Genomic DNA, 21,214 nt, shown 5'->3' on the forward strand with positions numbered 1-21,214 from the left:
GAGAAAGCCCGATTAGACGGGTGTCTCGCCGTCCCAGCTCAATTTGATCGTCTTTGTTTGATCCTGCTTCTTCATTCCTTGGAACACATCAATGAGACTGAGGGAGACACATTCCTTGCGTCCTGTACCGATCTTCAGGTTATGCCCGATCACCTTCAGTATTCTCTCTTCATCCCACCAATGATGGCTTTTGAATTGTTCTGGACTGATATAGACACGCTCCACCTGGGGCAAGAAGAGGCCTAGCACGTCAGGGCTTTTGCGCGGATAACGGTAGAGCCATCTTGCCATGGAGTAGGTGTCGATCCTGACAGAGATAGAGGTAAGCAGCGCTCGTTGTGCACTACTAAGGCTGTCCACAAATTCTTGGCCATGGTACATGATGTCGAAGTGGAAGAGATTCTTTGCGTACTGAATGAGCGCTGTTTCACGGTGCAGCTGGCGGCATACGAGGCCGATGGTAAAGATTCCCGATACAGGTGCACGTAGGCTCGCCTGGGCGCTTTTTGCGTCCGGTCCAGAAGTATTAGCGGAGGTGAGATAGACCGACAATTTTCCCGGTCGCCTGTAGAATCCTGTTACGGCGATGATGTTTCCGCCAACAGCTAACTCGTAGATACGATTGCGCAGCTCGCCAGGCAGTCGGATTAGAGGTGACTCGGTCATATTGCGCAAGGTGCTGCATCTTATTAGTAAAATACAGGAATTCAGTGTGCTAACTTACATCTCCTCCAATGGATCCGTCATCTTGATCGCTTCAGGTGGTGCTCTACCGCAAGGCTGTTGCTACTTAGGTAGTCGTGAGTTGTGGAGATAGAGGATAGATCTCATTGCGTACGCCGCGTTTATTTCGTGAAGGCGCTAGCCGAGAGCCGTGTCGATCAGGGTGAAGCCGTAAAGAATCTTGGCGATTACTGAGAAAACACCGGACAAACGCTCGTCTCTAATGCTCAGCGCAGCTTCACCGTCAAGAGGTAATAGAAGCTCCCACTTTGAACAGACATACGGGCTGGAAAACTCAACCAACACACATGAACCATGTTGGAGCCTACAAAATTGCGGAATAGTATTGTGATAGATGACAATGTTTGGTTATACATATCTTCCTGATTTAATCCCCAGGTGCGGGCGTGCACTTGGTGGTCGGGGTCTTTCGCGCTAGCCTTGATACGTCATTTGCTTGGCGGAAGGGGATCGCGTCCAGTCGCGCTCAAACCTCCGTCTCAGCGGTCCGCCTCCACTGAAGATGTCCACAACTCAGCTGGCACCTTCCGTCTCTCTATACGTCACTCGCGCCCATTCGTAGAACGGAACCGGCGGCTGAACCTCCTTGCGCGTCAAGTATTTCCACCAATTCGCCCAGACATGCTGTCGTATGTACCCCACTCGATACGCGACATGCCATCCCGTTGGTAAATCGAACGTATACTGCAGCTCTTCGAGAGTCCGCATTCTCGTCTCCGGAACGAACAAATACACCAGCATAAACGCCACCATATTCAAACCTGCGAAGATAGAGAATGCAGCTGTCGGCCGAATGCTGTCCTGCAGGAATGGGAAGACTAGTACCAATACGCCAGCACCCAGAAGGTTGACAGCGACGGAAACAGCCATGCCAGCCTCCCTCGATACGAGAGGAAAGACCTCTGCTGCGATCGAGAACGGAGACGTACCGGCTGTTGGGGCATAAAAGGCAACGAAGATGACCGCGAAGATGCTGACCAATGGTATCTGGACGGACGTGTCGGTGATTTTGAAGAGGAAGGCAAAGACTAGGATTGACCATGCCATGTTTGGCAGGCCGAGCAAAAGCATGACGGAACGTCCCAATCGATCCGAAGACCAATAAGCAGGAAGCCCGAACATGTAATTCGCTGCTCCAAAGGCCAGACCTATTATCGCGGATGTACGATCACTGTTTGTTCCGGAGTTGGGCCACACTATCGTCCCTAAGAAGGCGATCGTGTTGACGCCCGTCAGGGTCTGGGTGATCATGGATACGGAAGCGCACAGCAATGCTCGTCGACACCGCTTGTTGGACCATAACTCCCTCAGACGCTTGTAGTAGCCGTTGACACCGATGTTGTAAGAATACGGATTATTCTTCTTCGTTCGCTTGACTCCAAAGTCGAAGCCTAGGCTTGAGATATCACTCCACGTCCGGTTCAAAGTCGCAAGCTCGATGTTGCTAGTCTCGTTCTGCTCGGGCTGTGGCCTGCTTTGGTCTTGGTCGTTGCTCGGTACCGTTGTTGTGCCCAAATTGCTTGCCTCGACGTGGGGATCTTGGGTCGATCGACCTGGCGATACCGCGCTCTGCGGAGAAGGCCTGTCGAAACGTATACGATTCGATGCTGGCGGATATGGCTCTCCAGACAAGCTCGGCGCGCTGATATCTACGCGATCGGCCAGGGTGCCAAGCTCGTTCGTCTCTCCTTTCAATAGTCGGCTTTCGAAATCCAGCTGAGCATGCGCGTACATGAAATCGCGGCTTGCTAGCAACCGAGTGGTTTGGACCTGTTCGAAGGCTTGGAGTGCTTTGGAGTATTTTCCATGCTTCATCAGGTATCGAGGCGATTCTGGCATTAAGTATATCATCACCAACAATGGCACCGTGGGAATCAGTACTGTGTTCGTAAGAATGCGCCACGCGGATTCCGGATTTTCCACGTAAATAACGACCAGCAAGTTCGCCAGAAACCCGAGAAAGATGCCTATTGGATTAACGGTTATACCTTATCGAAGGGAGAGGACGTACCGGCTGCATCAGCAAGCTGCCAGTTCGCCAGAACAGCGCCACGTATATGCTCTGGTGATATTTCAGCCGCATATATCGGAACTACAAGCTGTTAACCTCCTCGAAATAAGCATGAATGAGAGCTTCCACTAACCTATCGACGCTTTTGCACCCAGAGCTATTCCGTTGATAGCTCGGCAAGCTGCGAGTGAGCCAACATTGTGCGTAAGTGATGCACCGATTGTCGAGGCTATTGTGATGCCACAAGACAGCATCACACTACCTCGCCTCCCTAAGAAGTTCTCCTGTAGTGGATCTGCGAGAAGGGTACCAAAGAGGCCCGCGGAAAGCAGCGGAATGGCGTTCAGCATGCCAAACGTCCAAAGATCGGATGAAGGACACTCCTCCCCCATGCGATCCGTGCGATAGCAGAGGTTAAACTCTTCTGGCATGCCATGAGCAGTGCCGTTATTGGCGCTTTGCGTCCATCCTTGGATCATACCCGCAAGACTTGCGGTCATGATTGTCGCGCGGAGAAATTTGGACTGCTTCCAAAAGCCTGTACTATCATCCTTTTCCTTCTCCAACAACTCCTTTTCCGAATCTGTGAGCTCATCCGCGTATTTTCTCATAGCCCCATACTTGTCTCGAGCGAGACGAGCACCAAAACGAAGCAACTCATAGCGGTCTTTGAGTCCGGCTAATGAAGCAAATTTCCAAACATACTCTTCTAGCTCAGTACGTTGAGTCTTGAGGTCGGGAATCGTGTCATCGAACGTCAGAAACGGATTATCTATACTATGCCAAGTCAGTTACATTCTGTTAACATCGACTCATGCGCATACTTTTGTCTTGCGCCTGTTGAGCGCTGTTGGTTCGTCGCAAGGGTTTGGTTCCCTACTGTGCCTCCAAAAGCTGTTGCTTGCTGAAGGAGTTCAGTCATAGTGGCCAGCGTTTTGAGCAAGAGTATGTCGCTTAGGGGCCGTAATCAATGTGCGACAACGCGCCCCAGCATCACAATATATCTTTGCCTGCCGCATCGGGCTGAGTCCTATAAGGCTGACAGGCCTTCCCAAGGGCGAGCCTGATCGCGCATACTGCATATTTTGTCGGGGTCCTCCACCGCCAAATTACCTCCAGATCCTCTTAGACGAGTGGCTGAGCATTAGGTCTGCGTTCTGATAATCACCCCCCTCTCAGTGGATTGGCCGCCTTGCCCTTGCTTTTGGCATGCATCGCTGCCCTTTTTCAGGCAACGTGGTCTTGGGGAATCTCAGCCAATAACCGCGTGCATCGCCAAATGCCGTCAGGTGCTACCAAACCGCATCCGGCATTAGGGTCAGCCATTGCATCACCCTGCGACTTTGGATTTATTGGTGACACCTTGGTTCTCTCTCAGCCCTCTGCCTCGCAGAATGCTTTGAAATTACCCAGCTAGGACACGCCATTGCCGGTACGTCTGCTCTGCCTCCCGAGTCTCTGTCTGAGATGCTGGACCAGATGATGCGAAACCGCGAACGTTCGAAATGAGCTTCCGAATGACGAATTCCCCGACATATGAGCTGTCCCGTTAGCCCGCTTGGCTAGTCGATACGTAGCGTGGTAAGGGAGGCTGTGGATCTACCAAGACGGCACATAAGCGGTTGCCTACTTGATCTGTAATAGTGTGGTTGTCGAGCTTCCCCCGCCCTCCGCTTTCTCCAGACGTGTGGAGTTGCCCCGGCCCGTTGACGCATCGGACGAATGCCAACCCTTGCATAGCGCATTTGACTGTTCATACTTGACTCTTACGTCAACTCATTTCACACGTGTGCTTCTCACATCACCTGTCTTCGTCCTTGGCCACGAACAGGCTGCACGCGTCCTGCTAAGCCCCTTCTTGATCTTTGAGCCGCCTGGCGAGAGGCCTCCTTCAAATGAAACCGATGCCACGTCCGTAACCATCGTTGCGCTCCCGCCTGCACTTATCAGACGATATCCTTGTGCAACACCATAACCTGGTTCCAGACTACCTTTAAGGACCCACTTTAAGTGGGCCTGGCCACCGTACACGGAACCCAAGTAATCATGGCCGAGACTATTTCGAGCATAATTACCATCGCATCGCTTGGGCTCGCCGTCGTCCGAGCATGCAAAGACTATATCGAAGCGGTGCGGGAAATCGACATTTTGGTCAGCCGGCTCCTCGAAAAGATAACAGAGGTGCATGGGGTTGTACGCGTACTCAACTCGAAGTATCATCAAGCTGAACCCGATGATTCCAGCGAGCCGTCGATTTTGGTACGCGAGAAGATCACGCTATGTCGCAATCGTCTCAGGGAGATCAAATCGAAGATAGCGGACTTGGGAGCTCAAAGTAAAAGCGCGGAGACCTTTCGTGACAAGGCCTCTGTGAAACGAAGAATGGACGCAATAGCCAAGGACATTGAGTTAGCGGTGGACGACATTCGACGATACCTGGGAGATATTGTCATTGTGACTGGAGCCTGCTCATATCTGTTCGTACAGATCTTCCTCAGACTCATACATTCCTAACGCGATGCTAGTGAAGTCAGCTCCTACATTCGCCGCGTTTCCGAGACCGCAGTACCAGTAAGTATAGTTCTCAACGTTCAGCACAAGAAATGGCACTGAAGCTTATACAGCAACCTATAATGTATGACAGCAAAGAGGATCAACCTGCTCAATATGACCTCGTCTCGCTTGATCGGTGGTTCTCGAATACAGACACTGTATTAGATCCAATACACTTCCGTAGAGCGTCCGATCCGACTTCGGCCCCGCGATTCTCCGTCTCGTCTTCCTCTTCGAGCGCTCCTTTAACACAATCAGACGACGACGAAAGCATTCTTCCCAGACCAATGTACGGCATCTCGAGACCTAGCGAAGAGTGGAGAGTCTTTCACTCGAAAGTGGCGCAATGCAATGACGACCCTGCCCTCGTTGCAGAGATTTGTTCACTGCTGGAACAGCATCCAGAGCCTGCGACTCTTGCGAACATCCGTGGGGACCACCAACGCGCTCCCCTCCACCTCGCAGCACAGCGTGGCTTTGTCAAAATAGCTCGTGTTCTCATCACGCACGGTGCCGACGTTAACGCCAAAGACACCGAACCTGCTTCCGTGTTAGATCACGCTGTCGCAAAGAATCGAACAGACTTCATTGCACTCATACTCGAGGAGGGTGCGGACGAGTTAGGGATACTGAAAGAGAACAAAAAGCAGTTAGAATCGAAAAAAGCTGTTCTTGCGCTCAAAAACACGCGACAGCAAAGTCCAACAACGGGGACGACGCGCAGATCCAGTTGGAGGCTTGGAAGAATACGCTCAAGCTGAGCCATTCGTCTCGCGAAATTGTCATCCGGACCCCAATCTTACGGTGGCAACTGTGTGGCGAAGCTGCAGCCCTAGCGGCGAACACGACTGGGCTGCAGACTATAGCCTACTGCATGGAGCGGAGGTGGGGGTTGCTCACCGGTCACTAGCCCACCACCAGACGGTCTTACACAGCGTTTACGACCCTGCGCCCCCGCCGCGCCGTGCCTTCGGAACATCTTCTCGTTCTCGGACATGCTCGCGTTACTAGCCGATCGGGCCGTGCCACCTGCCACGGAACACCACAGCTGCGGCCTTGTCAGGTCATCCTCGCTGCGTGTTAAGGCTGTCTGCACGGAGCATGCCGTACGCCCGCTATGCTGGTCAATACGATCTCCCCCTGCCAGGATTCTCGGTCTTGGGTGCTGAATCCTAGGTCCTGCGTTAGAGTCATCTCTTCCAATCAGGCCGGGGTACACGCAAAGATTACAAGACCAAGTTATTGCTCCCAAGCACTCTCTCTCTAGCCAGCGAGCATACATCCAGTCTACACGACTTCATTGGATGCTCGGCTTCTTGCAAAGACTCCTAGCTGGACACGTCTCTTTTCCACCAACGTCCATACCTCATGATCTATGAAAGAATCACGTCTCTTGTCACTTATCGGCAACTGGACGACGTTTTGCACGCGGGGTTGGGGCTCAGAAACTGCAAAACCTAGAAAATACCCCAGGTCTTTGGTTCAGTGCCGCATCGCAAACTCGATCTCACGATGTGCGGCCTCTCTCATCCAAAGTGGCCACATCGTGAGTTCATGTCAAATCCTAAAGCAAATGGCTCACGCGGTCAGCGACAGAGTGAATACTCTATTTGTCTATCATCGGCTGTTCACGCACGTGAACACTCTAGCAAGAACTGAGTCTATCCACTTTGCCGACAATCACTGCCAATCCACCTTCGCCCATTCACACCTACCCAAACCTCAACCCCTACACTAGACGACTACACTCCAGAGTCATGAATCCCAACTTCACTATAGCCTGCGGGGCTGATAGCTACTCTGTCGATCTGGACGTCATTACCCCCTACTCTGAATACTTTCGGCGCGCAACAGAATTTGGGAAGGAGGCTTCCGAAGGCACCATAACGCTTCATGTCGACGAACCTGCTATGGTCAGTCTCATGATTGAGTTCTTTCATGAAGGCGAATACGACGCCACTTCCTGGAAGATTGATCCGCGCGCAAAGGATCTGACATGGATCAGAAGTTGTGGTAGTAGCCTGTATGCCAACAGCGAAACTATCGATCAAAATGACCCCTACAATAGTGATGGCAGTTCGCGCTTGCCCCACGGAGAAGCATCACCAGCCGTCGGCGCTACATCTTTATCCACCTCGCGGAAACGGAAGCCTCAAACATCACCAAATCTACAATCGGATCAGATTGCCCAGAAACGACAGAGAATACTTCATGTCATGCCAAAGGGCTCAGGCCGAGCGCTCTATCACACCCCAACACCCCGCCACATGTTGCTACACCTTCAACTTTGGGAAGTCGCAGACAAGTACCTAGTACCCGACCTACAAGCGCTATGTACGAAGAGGTTCCAGGAAGCAGCGCAATACTACCATCCTAATCCCGAGATGATTGACGCCATCTTGTGGGTTTACGAAGACCTTCCCGAGCATGCGGTCGATCTGCGGGAGGCGGTGTTTATGGTCGTCGATGAGCATCCAGAGCTGCTCGATGATGATGCGGTTAGGGAGTCTCCATCTTGTCAAGGTCTACGTCGTTTCATGTCTTCACGGGGATTTGGACGGTCGCAGCGGGTCATGACTCCTCAACGCGGGGTTTGGCCTTATGTCTCTTAGGATGGTGGAGTTATTGTTGTCATCCCATATACCATTTCCAGGATGTTGTAAGCTTTTACTGGATGTGTTTTCTACACGCCGATAATGATGATTTTTTTACACATTATGCATGACATTAGACGTAATCGAAGCTGCCCCACATTGTATTTGAGCACGTTCTTACTCCTTCGCACTCCAGTCGACTAGCGCATCTTGGCCAAGTTTGTCTTTGATGATCCGCTCGCTCAGATCCCAGAGCGCAGCACCGAGGTTCTCGTCGCTGGCTTGGGATGTCTCTTTGCCTGGTTGGCCCTGCATCACATGTCAGTCACGAAGTTCAACGTGAGATGTTCACCAAGAGCCAAAGACAACTTACCGGGTCGTTGAAGTAGAACCCATTCATATCTTTCTCCTCAATATCATCCGCCGTGCAACACCAAAGCGCACTGTACGACCCCTGCTCCACGTCTCGTCCAGCGAAGAGCATAGCATTCGACAACAACTGGCCGGTAATACCAGGATACGCGTCCTTCCACTGCTGCTGCATAGCCGTGTTGACAGCGCCTGGATGTACGGACAGAGCGTATACATTATCACCATTAGGTTTGATGACGCGGTCACGCAGACCGTATTTGGCGAAAAGGATCATGGTCAACTTTGTGCGTCCATACAGTCGTGTGGGGTCCATCGAGCTATCGTTGATCTCGTCCATGCTAGCGAAGTGAACATCCGACGGTGCAGTACGATGCATCTCACTCGACTCAAAGACGACCCTCGGCGCAGGCTTCGTGCCCATCTTACCCGTCTTGCGAAGTACCGGCCAGAGTTGGTTGCACACGTAAAAGTGACCGAGGAAGTTCACGCCAAAGTGACGGTCAATGCCATCAGCATCTTCCCCGTAGAAATTCGTGTTGATACCTGCGGACAGAACGAGGAAATCGAGACGGTCGAGCGAGTTGCGCAGTTCGGAGAATACTTCTTTGACTTCCTTCAGGCTGCCCATGTCGCAGTGTTTCCATTCGACCTGCGCGTCGGCCTTCTCTTTCTTGATGCTTGAGATGGCATCGGCGCCTTGCTCTTCTTTACGGTTGACCATGATGACTTTTACGCCTGCGAGGGCGAGTGCGCGGCTGACTTCATACCTTCAACAATATTAGCGGAGAATTGAAGGCGGGAAGGAGGATCTGGTCATACCCGATCCCAAGAGCACCACCGGTGACTACTGCGACGCGGCCCTCGAGGTTCTCTGGGTGTACCTCTTTGGGGCCAATGACTTTGTGGAGAACGGACTGCATGTTGGATGTCTAGCGAAAATGTGTAATTAGGATAATGCTAGGTGGGTAGTAGTAGGGAAGTAAAGACGGTTGCTTTGGAATCAGATGTAACAACATTGTTTTCTAATATACACGCGTTTTCATTACCGTAAGTGACGTCTCGTGGAATTAAGAGGTTGCCCAGCATATGCAGCTGTCACATTCACATGTCATGACGTCACCGCGGAATCACCATAATTGGTGAGCAACACAGCTTTAGCAATGTCGGGTGATGCGAATGATGCTTCAATCTTCTATGCTACATTCATGCCACATTAGAAAGGAATTGAAAAGCTGCAATAGGTCTCTCGAGCTGCCTTCACTCTGTAGCTCAAAGCGGTACCTAGGTATAGACTAGGAATGTTGGACATCTTGATATCATTATGTACTTCTGGATCCTTCGTCCATCTGTTTACTCGTCGGAAATTACAGATAGAAGATGTGTCAGCACGCTGGTCACTCACCGCGTCAGTTTCAGCACGGACTTTTGTTTGTTGACAAGTTCGCTCCTGCCACTTTATCTCACCTTTCTTAGTTCTCACACCCTCTACTGTGTTCGCAGCCCAAGACGCGCGGTTACATCGACAAGATGGCATCAATTGATGCCGAAGTATCTGGTGCGGTATCAGAGATGTAAGTGACAGAGCCTGGCTGCAGCAGAAAGACCATCTTGATCGCTAACACGCGCAGTACTACCCGCAACTCGACCGAATCCCCGCTTCTTCGTCTTCCGGGCGAGCTGCGCAACAGAATACTCGGCTATGCTGTTGGAGGATACACCGTCATCGTGGCAGTCCACTGCAATCCATCCGTACGCCCAGGGCCCCAACTAAAGGGTCGTCTCGCCATAGCACACCAATTCGTAAACAACCAATGCCCCAAATCTCGCAGAGACTACATGTTAGGTATCTACTTGAACCGGAGCATCTCCACAGAAGATCTGTCCGACTTCCGAGGCGCAACATGTAGTCTCGACGGTGTTGATCAAATCCTGACCGTCACACGCGTCTGCCGTCAACTTTACCACGAAACCGCTCTCCTCCAGTTCAAGACCAACTGTTTCCATTTCAACTCGATGGATGCACTTGACCTTTTCACAGAGAAGCTGGCTTCAATTCAACTTAGAGCCATTACCGCAATTTCCATCGGCATGGGGTACATGTACGGACACCGTTTTCACATGACGAGTAGACCTCAACCACACATACGTGTATTCTTCTCTGGACTCAAGAAGCTATTCATGACGGCAGGTGCGATGGAGATATTTTCCGGCGCGACTCCTCACGCTAGGCTTGTTACAGCCGTGGACAGACTGAGCTTCGGTGGTGATGAGGGTAAGGGCTTGTGGGTCGGTTGCTTCTGTGTACTTGACGAGACTGCTGTCTTAAAAGACGCCGTTGGCTTCACGATCGGTGCTGGCGTTGCTTCATCGTCTTGATAGGCTAGACGGAGGGACTCGGTCATCGAGGGAGATAGTGCGAGATGTATGGTCGTTCGACTCTTGCCAGAAGCTGGTTCATTGAATTGTCATTTGTGCGATGGTCAATGAAAGAGGAATCACTGTTACCGTTCTCACACACAATCAGTTGATGTAAGAAGACCTAAATGTAAACTGTTCATTTTCCAACTCACCCTCCATAAGTGTAGAGAGAAGAGGTGTTGACAACCACCACCACTGTGCTAACCGTATAACCATACCCCAACGACCAATTTTAGTAGTATACAAAGACACACCCCGCTAACCAGGAACCGAAAGAACAAGGTTCCGAAAACGGAGAACAAAACGCTGCAAGTACGATGGAAGCAATATAGTACAAGATCTCCCTGCCTTAGAACGCCTATGCCGATATGTGTGTGTGTGCTTCTCTTCAAATGCTCCTAGCTGGATGTCGAATATCCAGATTCCTTGCTCTTCTTGCATGATGTGATAACCTAATCCAAACCATCCGTATATCAACCCCACGTATCTACGCTTCGATGATACTAAGCAAAGAGTCAAACACATCCTCGTCGTCTTCATCTTCATCTTCATCGTCTTGGCCATTTTGACGCTGCGCATAGACTTCCCCGTCGTCTTCCGACGGCGCATCACTATCCTCTCCGTTGTCACTTCCAAACCCGCTATCATCGCCCGAGAAGCTTGCTCCTTCTTGCGCACCAGTTTCGGCGTTCAGGACCGAGCTCGAAGCGCTGTCGTCATGGTCATTGTCGTCATCGGTGACGCCACGCCAGCTTTTCTCGCCGTCATCGTTATCGTACGCGTCGTTGTCGTCATCTGGTTCGGTGTCTCCGCCATTGTTGTAAGCGTTGAAACCAGGACCAGCCGGGAAGGGTCCTGAGTGCGGTGTCGCGTAGGCGAAAGGCGTTGATTTACCTGCTATGGCGACGGACCGCTGACTTGGTCTGCTCATGACGTCTGAGTTCGATCGTGGTAGTGCGGGCTGTGAGGAGTAGAAGGGTGAAGGCGGTTCTCGTGATTGCCGAGGGGTTGCGTTCCATATCGTGACGTGTGCTTCCTCGGGTCGTGGGGATGAGGAGTTCGTTACGCGACGGCGTTTCAGCCTCGCAGACGGCAGGCTGGGTGCACGTGAGATTACCTGCGGGGCAGAGGATTGCTCAACGATGGAGGGGTTGAATCGGCGTTTTGATTGACGAGGTGTTACGGTATCGACGACCGAAGCAGATACCGTACGGTTGCGGTAGTAGAGTGGACGTTGCGGATGGTTCTCGCTTAGTGGAGAGATGGGCTGAGGTTGCTTGTTCTTCAGTATCGAGTTGGGAGTGATTGACCGTCGCCAATTTCGACCAGCAGGGCGCATGGAGAGCTGGACGGACTGATTGCTTCCGAAAGACGAATGCACACTAGCAGGCGGAGCATCGTATGTCTCGACGAACTGCCAACATGCTTCTTTTGCATCCGCTTCAGGGACATGCGCTTGGCACTGTTCGTCGTTGCCCTCCATCTGCGAGTCTTGCTCGGGTTGATAGCGAGGTAATTGGCGCAGCTCAGGCCATGACTGTTCCATGACAACGAACTCATTGCGATCAACTTGTTGGGTATAGGCTTCGCGGACGGTGACGTAAAGCCTTTTCTTTCCACCGGAAACTCTCATCATGACACCGGCTGAGAGAAACTGAGCATTCCAGAGCGCACTGCTGGACATCTCGGCGGGCGTAAGAAAACGTAGTCGCGACTCCTTGAGTACTTTTCGAAGTGGTATGTAGGGCGCTCGAAGACCTGGGTAGGCAGAGATCATAGGGTTTTCGTCGCTGTCGTCGTACTGCAGGTAATCGAAGACATCAGAAAATGCATGTGACAAGGCTTCTTGGATATCTTTGGCGCTGGAACCCTTGAACGTAACATCTCGGACAAAACCCCTGCTTTGGAGTCGCTTGTAGACTAGGTTGTTGCTTCCACAAGCTTTGGGAAACAACCAATCATCCGCAGATCCCGAAGCCCAGTTACTAATGTCCTGACTACTCCACCCGTTGTCGGCCTGGCTAGGGATAGATCCTCTGACCGAGTTGCGAGCACCAGGGTAGGGGCTCGAATCGGAGTCCCGTCCGAGGAATGGCAGGCTTTTTATAGTCTTCAAGGTATGAGCTTGGGTCCACTCTTCAGAGTTCTGGGTTGTTGTCTTCGCTATGTCATGCATGGGTTCATCAGGAGAGAACCAGATGCCTTTCAAGTCCGGACCCCATGGCAGTAGGACAACCTCAACTTCCCAAGGCTGGAGCGATGTGGGTGGCGCCGCGGATTCCAGCACATCCAATCTCTCTTTAATGTTGTCAAGCTCCATTTCTGTATCTTTGCGATCCATGGCCGCGAGGATAAGGGCGGAGGAAGTGCTGGAATCAACAGAGTGATTGGAGCCAAACGACGTGGTGGCGTTGTCGATGCGCCTTCGGCTAAAGGAGCTGGTGCTACTTTGCTCGTCCATAGCTTCATGCATGCGTTCATGCTCATCCATGCGATGCTCCACGTCAATTAGCCTACCCTCGTACATCTCCAAGGTGTTGTTAAGATCTTCCGGCTGAACGTAGTTGAAAGATCCATTCTCCAGCAAGTCTAGGCGGCTACCAAGTTCCTGCATGGTTTTGGCTACATTGGGTATCGAGTTCAGCAGATTATGGAGAGGGGCAAGGTAGGAGACAAGCTTCTGGAGACCTTGTGGTGGAGCCGATTGGAGGAGGGTTTGCAGCTGTTCCTGTGGTCCTGCTGTAGCGTTCTTGGGCAAGAGCTGGGTGGGAACTGTGCCATATGTCTGTCGCTCAGGCGAGCTGGTCGATTGCTGTTGGATTTCCGAGGTGATGCGCTTCATTGCGTCAATCATGTCCTTCCCGTCCTGTACAGCCCGATCAGCAGCGCTCAGATCTGGAGTGTGCCCAACGCTTGGAGTAGCCACCTCGGTAGCGCTTTGTACATATTCCTCGGGGTTGTAGGTGTTGGGTATGGTATCGCCAGGCTCGTCGGGCTGGAAGTTACGATTGAACTCAAGTACCTGCTCGAGGATACCGCGCGATGGGCTGGTGATGTTCGCTCTGCCCGGGGAGATGACGGGCTCGTTGGGTAGCTTTCGCGGGGTATGGGCGATGTTGATGTCGTCGGGTATAGTGGATGTAGGCGACTGTTGACGGTTAAGCTGAGCCATGCTCTCCAAGTTCATCATAGATAGACCAAGACCTGCCACCGTCTGGCGCGACTGATTCACGCCATACCTAGCTTCGCTGTTAGCTACTGGGCGGCGTTCATGAGATAGCAAGCACACGGAAGGAAGTCCAGGAAGGCCGGTGGTGCTGATTTGTGATGGAGTATCCTGACTTTGTAGCAAGCGACCAAACGAGTTGGTCTCGGAGGGCTGTCGCTGGGGGCGCTGGCTAGGACTGGAGTGTTGATGCATGCGCGCATTGTATATGGCTTGACCCCCTTCAGACAGAAGGTTGCCCCCCAGCTGTCGCATCGCAGCACTCGTGTCGCATTGCGCGCTTGCCTGCAATTGGCGCGGCTCTTCCCCTGTCGCATACAGTGGTGGCAGCGGGAGATTGATCGACAGCGCCTGCCTCTCTGGCGCACGCGTCGCCCTCAGATGGAAGCAGGCATGGTGCCCGCAAACACACCACGTGGAGCGCTCGCTGCTAGGCCGATGGTCGGCGCTCTCATCATGCAGCTCGGCGCTGAGCTTGTCCCAAAATTGGTCACATCCACACTGTCCTATATGCGCGTCGCGATAGTTGCACGGCCCGTCTGGCAGCGATCGTCTCGAGGGAGTTGGTTGCGACGGCGCACCATGGCTTTGTCGCGTGACATGAGTATTTGGGTCGCCGAACCCCGCCATTGGTGTTGATGGCAGCGCATCCCGCATAGGACGCGAATAGTCTAGGAGAGAGACATGTCGCGGTTCCTGTTGAAGCTTTCATCCCGTTAGCACGTTTCCAAGGGAAATTCTGGTGGGGCCGAGGGCGTACCGAAGGATGTGCGAGCAGACTGCGAAAACCAGGCGACGTCGAGGGGAGGAGCGACGGGTCTTTATAGACGGGCAGGGCGCAGCTGGGAGGACGCGACGGACGCGACAGAACTGGTGGGCACACGAGGGGAAAGAGGCCGTGGATACTTTTGGGCCGTGACTGTTTAGCACGTATGCACGCCGCCCGCAGCGGTTTAGTCACGGCTGCCTCAGACACTTCCCCGGAGTCTGGGTACGCGCGGGACAGGCCTATCGATACAACGACGCCCACGTGATTGGCTGAGGGCACGCATTCCTCCGCCTCCCCTGCTTAGCTGACACCCGGCCGAACACCCTGGCCGTTTGCTACCCAGCCGTCGAATCCAGCGACGCTATAAACGCCATGTGCGGCCGGCGAAGGGTAAAAAGTAAACCCTCCATCATCGCCCTGATACTTCTGAGAAAAAGCGATCTCTCTGCATCCTGCCCAGCTCTACATTGTCAACTCCCATTTGTCAAGGCAGCAACAACACTATACATGGCGCCTTCCTAATCGACTAATCATGCCGCTCATTGGCTAGTACTTACGGAGGACTGTCGCGCATGCTGCATTGCATCTGCACGTCCAACAGGCCCGACCATGGAGACTTGCGCATGGCGACAAGTTTCGACCCAGACATCAGCCTCGCCATGGACCCATCCGTACAAGGCAGAACCGTATGTAATTAGTTGTCGTCAGCGCTGCGTCTGCGCTGCATCTGACAGAGTCTCGATCGGGAAGGCGGGCGCTAGTCGAGGATATGAGTTTCAAGATTGGGAGATACAACTATCTGCCGAGCGCTCGTCCCATGTTGTGATGAGTAGGGTGCAACCACCTCTTGCCTATCTCACATGCCAAAGCTCGAGGCCGCGAAGCGCTTACGCACACACCCACTATTCTCACTGTTGGGTGGGTGTCATCATGGTGTCTTCCAAGGTTGGCATGCACATGTACATCTTGATCGTGTACCAGTACCATCGATTATCTTTTGGGTGTAGTACTTGGATTGCATATTTCGCCTCATGCGTCCACCGTTAAGAAGTAGACGGTAAGGTCCTTCGAATCAGGTAGACCACCAGCCAGATTTGGCATCTCTTCATCCATGTTTGCCGTCTAGTCCTGCTTATCCGCCTTTCCTCGTCAAATATCCACGTCCAAGTCTACCATCCAAATCATCTCTCTATAGCCCATCTCCCCTACTCCTCCCGTCCCCTCGGCACAATACACCCAGCTGTAACCAGCGAATCCGCCCTCACCTTGAAGCAATGCACCGTATACGGCGGAATCCTCATCGCAACTCCAAGATGCATCTTCATCTCCGTCGGCTGCAGCTCACTTTCAAAGTCAGTAAACACCTCTCACACACCTTCCTCACAGTAAACACATACCTCATATCCACTTGCCCCGGCTCAACATCCAACATTCCCTTCTCCGCCCCCGTCAACGGCCTACCGTTAACCTCCACAACCGCCTCCCCTTCCTCAAGCAAGTAGTAACACTCATCCGTCGTGAAGCGTACCGCGGACTGGAACTGCGCCTGCAATAACATACGGTGTGCGAGCCAGAACCTGTTGTTGGTCACGTAGTATTGCATAGCCGGGGCGTTGTTCCGCGAAGTGTTGATCTCGACAATAGCTTCTGGGATGCGGGGAGCGCGGAGGTGGGGACAGCACATTGGCGCGAGGTCTTTGGATGCGAATTGGGATTTGACTTGGGCCTTCGTCCATTTGGTGATCTGCGGTGAGCCGTAGGTTTCGACGTCGACGAGTTTATCCATGTCTGTCCAGGAGACCCAGAGAGCGGAGATGGGTGATGTTGATAGGGTGGCCATTTGGTGGGTGGGGTGGTGGATCTAGATGAGAAGGAGTGCTGTCGTAGGTAGAGGGGGGGATGACTGAATAAAAGGGAGTTGGGTGGTAGGTTAGCAGGTGGATGGGTAAAGGTAGGTGAGGTGAGAGAAATGCTGTTGGTCGTGGAGGATAGGGTTTGGCGCGCAGAGTTTAGGTGAAGGTGAGTGAGTCTGCTGGAGAGCGACGTCAAGTAAGGGAGACGACGGTGATGATGAAATCCTCAATACATGTAGTAGCATCTAATCATGAACATCTTGCTTGCTAGCATACAATCGTAAAATAACCGCACGATCATTTCAGCACTCGTTGAAATACTTGTGTTGTTTTGAGGATACCCTCTTACCTCAAACTGTGGTAACAGTAGCAGTACCTGTAAGTCAAAACACCTCATGCCCTAAGCCAATCTCAACCCATTCTCCTCAGGCTTAAACCACTCTCTCAGCAGATCCTCCAAAATCTCATTAGCGCCCTTCTTCGCCTCCTCACTGCTCTTTCCCTGGCACTCAATGTAAAGCTTAATCTTCGGTTCCGTCCCGCTGCCTCTGACTGTAAACACGGCCCCATCATCTAGCTCACAGGTGATCATCTGGCTAGTGACATCAACCGGTAGATCGGGTTTGTGGTCCTTGCTCTTTGAGTCATAGCCCAGGGTCAGGTCTCGCCAACGCGCGATCTTGCGGGAGCCAATCGACGTTGGGTGGGGGCTGCCCAGTGCGCGGATGGCTGTGAACACCGATGTCGTCACGGATGGCGATGGCGATACGAGGTATGTGTTTGCGTCTTCGAAGTAGCCAAGGTATTGGTAGAGTTGTTGTAGCTTGGCGTAGGGTGTCAGGCCTTGGGTGGACCAATGCGATGCGGCGGTTAGGAAGACTGCGGCTGCGCTGATGGAGTCCTTGTCGTGTACCGTTTGAGGGATCATGTATCCCAGGGCTTCCTCAAAGGCGTATACGACATCGTAGCCCTCGCTATCGAGTTGTCGCGCTACGTTTCCAAGCCATTTGAATCCAGTCAACGTCTCGGTAAACTTGAAACCTTCCTTCTTCGCTAAGGCTGCGAGCATTCTGGAGCTGACTGTAGAGGCCAGCATCGCAAGCTTCTCTCGCGGTTTCGACGCTGGGTAGCGTTCGAAGAGGTAAGATCCAAGCAACGCTCCGAGTTGGTTCCCGCTGAATATATGCCATTTATCTCCTACTTTCTCTGCTGCCGCAAGTCGGTCTGCATCGGGATCGCTGGCGAGAATCAGGCGTATCGAGGACTTCTCTGCCGTTTCGATTGCCAAGTCGAGCGCACCCTTCTCTTCAGGGTTCGGGAACTTGACTGTGGGAAAGTCAGGGTCGGGTTGTGCTTGAGCTTCCACCACGGTCATCTGCGAGGCTACGCCAAGTGTCTCTGCGCATCGCTGCATCGCGGGAAGTCCAACACCGTGCATCGGCGTGTACACGAATCTGAGCTCTGGGTCCATCTTGACCTTGACATGCTCGGGCTGTGCGGCGCACAAGACGGCCTGGTGGTACTTGTCTTGTACCAGATCCAGACTTCCTTCCACCAGAAGTGAAGACTCTATCACACTCGTGTCCCAAGTGACAGGCTTGAGGTTCTCCATGATAGATTCGGCGATTCCGACGTCGTGTGGGGGAATGATCTGGCACCCGTTCGACCAGTAGACTTTGTATCCATTGTCTTTGGCCGGGTTGTGGCTGGCAGTAATCATGATACCAGCAGCGGCGTCGAGTTCGCGCACGCCAAAGGGAACCATGGGCGTATGGCTCGGGTCCTCATACCACCACACCTTGATGCCCTTTGCGACAAAAGCAGCTGCGGTGAGCTTGGCGAACTTTTCCGAGTTATGTCTCGCATCCCGCCCAATGACTACACCCCTTCTCTCAACGTTCTTTTCGGTCTTGAGCAGGTACGCTGCTAGTCCTTGGGAAGCTTGAATCACTGTCAGAGAGTTCATGCAGGCGAAGCCGCCCTGCATGGGCCCCCTAAGTCCAGCTGTTCCGAAGGCAATACGATGTCGAAGTCGCTTTTCGAGCTCACTGGTATCGCCATCCACCAACAACTTGTAGATCTCATCTGTCGTTGATTTGTCCTCGTCGAGCTCCAGCCACTCTTTCGCTAAGTCCTTGATATCTCGGGTCATGATTGGAATCTCGAATTCTGGGTGACGCCTTGGGTGATGTGATTTTTCCTGAGGGAGGCTGAAATCGAGAGTGGAAGTCAACAAATGTCACTTGGCAGAGAAAGGTTACGAAGCAGAAGGTGATGGAGTGTCGGAGTTTGCCGACAGAAAGCGCGCAACAGCAAGCTCAAGTGGGCACCTGCCGCATTCATGCTCTCCAAGACTTTGAAATTTCTCGAAGCTCACGTGTAGATTTTGGTGACCTATTACTTACATATACGGCGCTGCAGGATCACATACGCTCTCAGCTTGACATTTGAGGTCGTTGCTGGATGCGGCTCCGGGGTGGCGAGGAACGTGGGGGCGTGCAGGGTCCTGGCGGGCAAGCTTCGGAAGTTTATCAGCTCATGATCTCCTGTTCCACTGGCTGGCTCCGGCGCAGCTCACCGCAACGCCTAGCTCCTTCCGAGACGCCGCGAAGCTATGGTCTGACTGTCTGTACATTGAAATTCGTTCGTCAATTGAGCCCGCACCTGGACACCCGTTTGTGCACGCTTCGTGTACCACACCGCACCGCAACATGGCCGCCCGGGCAGACAGGAAGTCGAGAGTCTTCAGTCGAAGAGAGATCGAGGCCCAGATCGCCAATGGACGCTCAATTGTCATCGTAGACGGCAAGGTCTTGAAGGTGGACGCATGGCTACCCTATCACCCAGGCGGTGACAAGGCTATCGCGCACATGGTGGGACGAGATGCCACAGACGAAGTCACTCGGTATGGTCTCCCGTGTTGCCCAGGAAAGCTTAATGCTGACTTGTGTACCCAGATTCCACTCTGCGCAAACGCTCGAGCTCATGAACCGCTACCAAGTCGGCCGCATCGAAGGACGATGGACCAACTTTCTGCCGCCGATACAGGGAGGAAAGTTCCGGACACAGGAAGAGTTGGATAGACTCTCAGAGGAGGAGTACATGGAATCATGCTCCTCTTCAGAACAGGAGACCGTTAGCTCAGCCTCTTCGGCAGACAGCAGCCCGCTCTTCGAACCAGCAGATCGGCCGTCTGCTTCGGCCCGCAAACGCAACGGAGCCAATGTCACCAGGGCTTCCTCGAACTCAAGCGTCTCATCGGTCGAGTTGGATGACAGGGTCACTCCGAAGATGACAGTGCTTGACAGGCGGACTCAAGAAGAGCTGGATTTCGACAAGGCCAAATACCCGTCCCTGGACCCGGCCACTCAAGATCGGATCACTCAAAAATACCGCGACTTGCAAGTGCGCATAAAGCAAGAAGGCCTCTACGACTGCAATTACACTGCTTACGGTATCGAATGCCTACGCTATGTGTCTTTCTTGGCCGCTTTCATATTCCTGCTGACGAAGGGGTGGTACATCACCAGTGCCATACCACTTGCGTGCTTTTGGCACCAGCTCACGTTCACAGTCCATGATGCTGGACACATGGGTATTACGCACGACTTCACGACCGACTCGACCATCGCAATGTTCATCGCCTCCTACTTGGGCGGTTTAAGTGCCTGTTGGTGGAAATACAGCCACAACGTTCACCATCTCGTTACCAACCATCCCGAACACGACCCTGACATCCAATACATTCCTTTCTTCGCTATCACTCATCGGTTCATGGAGAGTCTCACTACAACTTTTTACGAGTGGGCCATGGAATACGACGCATTCGCAAAGGTCATGATCCCGCTACAGCACTACACATATTACCCGATCATGATGGTAGCGCGTTTCAATCTTTACAGACTGTCCTGGATGTATTTGCTCCTTGGAAAGGGGCCCAAGAAAGGACCAGCTTGGTGGCACCGATATTTCGAGATGGTGGGCATGTCGTTCTACTGGACTTGGTTCGGCTATGGAGTCGTGTACAAGACCATACCCGACAACTGGAGCCGCTTCTGGTTCGTCTTGATTGCCCACGCCGTTACGTCGCCGCTTCACGTGCAGATCACGCTGTCTCATTTCGCTATGAGTACGGCAGATTTGGGTATCCATGAATCCTTTGCGCAGAAGATGCTTCGTACGACGATGGATGTTGACTGCCCGCAATGGTTGGATTTCTTCCATGGTGGCCTGCAGTTCCAGGCTATCCACCACCTGTATCCGAGAATCCCTCGGCACAATCTGAGGCAGACCCAAAAGTTGGTGCAGGAGTTTTGTAACGAGGTGGACATACCGTATGCGTTATACGGTTTCCTGGATGGTAACAAGCAAGTCGTTGGGCGACTGGCTGATGTAGCCAGGCAGGCTGCTATTTTCGCTGAATGCCAGAGGACCATTGCTGCGGAGGGAGATTATGGAATGCATTGAGGAATAGATCATGAACATATAGAGCAATCGAATGCATTCACACATCCACTTGGTTGGAGTTTACATGTTAAGGACGGCCGTGTCTGCCAGCATTGCTTCACCCCAAATGTCTGCCCAGGCTGCACGTAAATATTTGAGCAGCAAGCTTGCTGCAGATGCTTGCGCAGATCACTATCCGCTCGGATGAAGTTCCGATACCGAAGCCAG

At 52.7% G+C, this 21,214-nt stretch overlaps 7 protein-coding genes across 7 annotated transcripts; 2 read left to right on the forward strand and 5 right to left on the reverse strand.

Annotated features, from left to right (window-relative positions):
* Positions 1–12: 12 nt before the first annotated feature.
* On the reverse strand, positions 13–666 carry J4E92_003841 (uncharacterized protein; the record flags this gene model as incomplete). The annotated part of the gene is made up of 1 exon (XM_051495235.1): positions 13–666. The coding sequence occupies one exon, from the start codon at positions 664–666 to the stop codon at positions 13–15; it is 654 nt and encodes a 217-aa protein (XP_051354254.1).
* Positions 667–1,257: 591 nt separating this feature from the next.
* On the reverse strand, positions 1,258–3,677 carry J4E92_003842 (uncharacterized protein; the record flags this gene model as incomplete). The annotated part of the gene is made up of 3 exons (XM_051495236.1): positions 1,258–2,576; positions 2,889–3,532; positions 3,580–3,677. 3 exons carry the CDS (start codon positions 3,675–3,677, stop codon positions 1,258–1,260), a joined length of 2,061 nt encoding a protein of 686 aa, XP_051354255.1.
* A 4,402-nt stretch (positions 3,678–8,079) lies between these two features.
* J4E92_003843 (uncharacterized protein) lies at positions 8,080–9,194 on the reverse strand (the record flags this gene model as incomplete). Its single annotated transcript, XM_051495237.1, has 3 exons — positions 8,080–8,211; positions 8,276–9,041; positions 9,094–9,194. The coding sequence occupies 3 exons, from the start codon at positions 9,192–9,194 to the stop codon at positions 8,080–8,082; spliced, it is 999 nt and encodes a 332-aa protein (XP_051354256.1).
* Positions 9,195–9,801: 607 nt separating this feature from the next.
* On the forward strand, positions 9,802–10,650 carry J4E92_003844 (uncharacterized protein; the record flags this gene model as incomplete). Its single annotated transcript, XM_051495238.1, has 2 exons — positions 9,802–9,845; positions 9,903–10,650. 2 exons carry the CDS (start codon positions 9,802–9,804, stop codon positions 10,648–10,650), a joined length of 792 nt encoding a protein of 263 aa, XP_051354257.1.
* A 529-nt stretch (positions 10,651–11,179) lies between these two features.
* Positions 11,180–16,527, reverse strand: J4E92_003845 (uncharacterized protein; the record flags this gene model as incomplete). The annotated part of the gene is made up of 2 exons (XM_051495239.1): positions 11,180–13,931; positions 16,085–16,527. 2 exons carry the CDS (start codon positions 16,525–16,527, stop codon positions 11,180–11,182), a joined length of 3,195 nt encoding a protein of 1,064 aa, XP_051354258.1.
* A 413-nt stretch (positions 16,528–16,940) lies between these two features.
* On the reverse strand, positions 16,941–18,692 carry J4E92_003846 (uncharacterized protein; the record flags this gene model as incomplete). The annotated part of the gene is made up of 1 exon (XM_051495240.1): positions 16,941–18,692. The coding sequence occupies one exon, from the start codon at positions 18,690–18,692 to the stop codon at positions 16,941–16,943; it is 1,752 nt and encodes a 583-aa protein (XP_051354259.1).
* A 559-nt stretch (positions 18,693–19,251) lies between these two features.
* On the forward strand, positions 19,252–21,007 carry J4E92_003847 (uncharacterized protein; the record flags this gene model as incomplete). Its single annotated transcript, XM_051495241.1, has 2 exons — positions 19,252–19,445; positions 19,498–21,007. 2 exons carry the CDS (start codon positions 19,252–19,254, stop codon positions 21,005–21,007), a joined length of 1,704 nt encoding a protein of 567 aa, XP_051354260.1.
* Between the last annotated feature and the right edge of the window lie 207 nt (positions 21,008–21,214).

This window comes from Alternaria infectoria, assembly GCF_024043175.1.
Source record: "Alternaria infectoria strain BMP 0036 chromosome Unknown scaffold_5, whole genome shotgun sequence".
NCBI classification, from domain to species: domain Eukaryota; kingdom Fungi; phylum Ascomycota; class Dothideomycetes; order Pleosporales; family Pleosporaceae; genus Alternaria; species Alternaria infectoria.